This window comes from Bos mutus, chromosome 28 (assembly GCF_027580195.1).
Source record: "Bos mutus isolate GX-2022 chromosome 28, NWIPB_WYAK_1.1, whole genome shotgun sequence".
Classification (NCBI taxonomy): domain Eukaryota; kingdom Metazoa; phylum Chordata; class Mammalia; order Artiodactyla; family Bovidae; genus Bos; species Bos mutus.
This window is the reverse complement of record NC_091644.1, coordinates 8,921,396-8,924,755: the sequence shown is the minus strand read 5'-3', so window position 1 is coordinate 8,924,755 and position 3,360 is coordinate 8,921,396. Positions and strand designations below refer to the sequence as shown.

Genomic DNA, 3,360 nt, shown 5'->3' with positions numbered 1-3,360 from the left:
AAATAAAGGAACAAGGCTTCACAGGTGGCCCAGTGGGAAAGACTCTGCATTCCAATGCAGGAGACTCAGGAGACACAAGTGTGATCCCTGGGTTGGGATGCCATGGAGGAGGAAATGGCAACTTACTCCAGTATTCTTGCCCAGGAGATCCCATGGACAGATGAGCCTGGTGGGCTACAGTACGTGGGGTCACAAACAACATGACTGAGCAACTGAGCATAAGTACAAGATTGAACTGCAGAATAAAGACAGTACCCATCCAGCTTAAAAGTAGCACAAGATAGATTGCCATATGGAGAACTTCTCGAGAACAGACTTTGCCAATGGTGGAAACTGAACTGGAGGATCAAGAGGATCCACTTAGCCTCCGAACTCTACTTCTGCCACCTCACCCTAGACAGTGTGTCCCTCAGAGCCTGGTGGACCTGCTTGTTCCTCAGGGTGTAGATGACAGGGTTCAGCACTGGGGTCACCACTGTGTTCACAAGGGCGGCCTCCTTGTTGGAGTCCAGCCTGTCCACCTGCTTTGGGTTCAGGTAAATAAACACACAGCTGCCGTACATCAGGGAGAGGACAATGAGGTGAGAGGAGCAGGTGGAGAAAGCTTTCTGTCGCTCCTTGGCTGATGGGAGTCGCAGGATTGTGACGACTATGTTGCTGTAGGCAGTGATGGTTACAATGAGGGATAGTAGAATGACAAACGAAGTAACAAAGAAGAAATACGTTTCAACAGAGCTGGTGTCAGAGCAGGACAGATGAATTAAAGAGCCAAGGTCACAGAAGAAATGAGAGATGATATTGGGGCCACAGAATGATAACTGGGAAACTCTGAGCATCAGACCAGTGAAGAAGATGAAGGACAAGGAATAGCACAAGAAAATCAGAAGGAAACTAACCCTCAGGTTCATGATGGATGCATAGTGCAGAGGCTTGCAGATGGCCAGGTATCGATCCAATGACATCACTGCCATGAGAAAGAAAGTTCCTGCTCCAATAAATAAAAAGAAAAAGGCTTGTGTGAGGCAAGCAGGAAAGGGAATTGTTTGCCTTCCTGAAAGGAAGATGGACAGCAGTTTAGGAATGACTGTGGTGATGAAACAGCATTCGCAGAAGGAGAAAGTGCTCAGCAAAACATACATTGGCGTCTGGAGGCGATGGTCAGCCCAGGTGATGAGGATTATGACTGTGTTTCCCATGATAGAGGCCAGGTATGCGAGCAGGTGCACCAGGAAGAGGAGGCCCCCCCAAGTGCTGGGCAGCAGGAAACGCCTCCAGAACGAACTCCTGGACGGTGGACTCATTTTTCACCCCCACAGTTCTCTCTGTGTCTCTGACTGTCATCATTCTCTGCCTAATCTGTGAAGCAGAAAATACTATCACTGAAGAATAAAGAATTTAAATGATAGCAACTTTAAAAAAACTAAAATAAAATAAAAACACTGCTTTCAGGTATATTTGTGAAGGAGGGATCATTTTATATTTTGAAACTACTTTACAATAAATGACAAATATTTTACTATTATAACATTACTATATTAATTATAAGTTATTTTTGAATGGTAAAATTAAAGATTTGTTTTTATTTTTTATAATAATTTTTAATGTGTCACTTAACTTTTTTGGAAAATAATATCTGTGAATCATAGTACACAAGGTAAACAATGCAAAATGAAACCTCCTGCAGACGCATACACAGCAGTTAAGAGTGGAGGCTGTCATCCTGCAGAAAATATTTTTCATGGGGTCACAGTGGTAATTTCTATGTTTCAGGGATGCCATGCAATGTAGGAAGCCTCCTAACTTTAACTCTTCAGTAACAGAAGGTGTGAGAGAGCTGTTTTCTTACTACCAGGTTCCAAATCAGGTATTTTCCTGAAGTCTGTTCAGCCTGAGTTCTTTCTTCAAGACCTGTGTGTGCTAGTGGTAAAGAACCCATCTGCCAATGCAGAAGACATAAGAGATACAGGTTCGATTCCTGGGTCAAGAAGATTCCCTGGAGAAGGGCACAACAATCTACTCCAGTATTCTTGGCTGGAGAATCCCATGGACAGAGGAGGTGGGGGCGGGTGGCGGTGGGAGGGGGCAGTTGGGCTACAGCCCATAGGGTCACAAAGAGTCGGACATGGCTAAAGCAACATTGTACGCATACACACACCAGCACTACCAGTGTGAACAGTAAAGCTAGTATGTTATAGTATCATAACCACACAGCTTGTGGGTTTAAAAGAAACCATACCTAAAACTGGAGGTGGGGAGAAATGGTCTCATGACTCGGTTGTTCAAATCCAATGAATACACATTCAATGGGTGGATCAAATCCCCTCACACTGTGCCAGCCTAGCAGAATGGCAGTTCTTCACTCTGCCACTCAACTATTTCATAGATTACTCTTCAACGTTCCTTTTTCTGGGAATAATTGTTTACATTGGAAGTATTTCATGTGGCAGAATAAAACCTGTATTTCCATTGCAATCACTAGAGGAACATTCTATTTTTATTAAAAAAAAAAAAAATGACAGTGCCCAACTAGAAGCCGAGTAAGCCAAGTATATTGAAACAATCTGGGCATCTGGGCATCTCCTGCAAATCAGTGCTCTAGTAAATAAGAAATCATAATTTGATTGTATTTTATTTAATTCCTTTTGGCCAAACTATTACTTTACCTATGTATGGTCCACATTAGAAGCTTAAACATAAGGCTCTGGTTAAAACATCTGACCTTTTAGATTGCAAGTTAGTCCCGTGGTCAAGTACTCACCATGAAGCAGCTCATGGAAAACAGTGTTTCTTTCACAATGTGCTTCTCTGTCTTCTTAAAACAAACCAGGATCTTTCTCCTAGGTTAACGGAAAGTGGGAAAAACACTTGGTTGAGATATACTTTTCATTGACCTAATAAAAAAAATTAATGGATGCCTTACGTCTTAAATTAGTATGAAATTGTTAAGGTTCAATTTAAAAATAGAAAAGCTTCAAACTTTTAGGATTAACGGGCATAGTTTTTCCATGGCAATCTGACTGATAAATTCTGGACCATGAAGACAACACAAGTTGCCCCAGTCATGTGCTAGCACTTTCTGCGTTTCTGTTTGGAATACCTGGACATGATTATTTCCATTCTACAGTGCATCCTGAACAACAAATGTGGTTGGTTGTGCATCCATCCCAGAAGAGAGTCAAAAAGAAGAGACAACAAAGGTCAGTTTCCTTATTTAATGACCCTGTTATCAGTCACTTTTCCATCAACCAGTCACCCCAGCTCATATAGGGAAGGATCACAGCAGTCATAAGCAAGAACACATTCAAATGCCCTTATGGTATAATTATCACAGGCTTATTTACCATCACCAGTGAGGATGCA

General features: G+C 42.2%; 1 protein-coding gene across 1 annotated transcript; it reads right to left on the bottom strand.

Annotated features, from left to right (window-relative positions):
* Positions 1-374: 374 nt before the first annotated feature.
* Positions 375-1,341, bottom strand: LOC102278374 (olfactory receptor 2AP1-like). The gene is given in 2 exon segments (XM_014481751.2): positions 375-1,244; positions 1,246-1,341. Coding segments are annotated over 2 exon segments (966 nt in total).
* Positions 1,342-3,360: the final 2,019 nt, after the last annotated feature.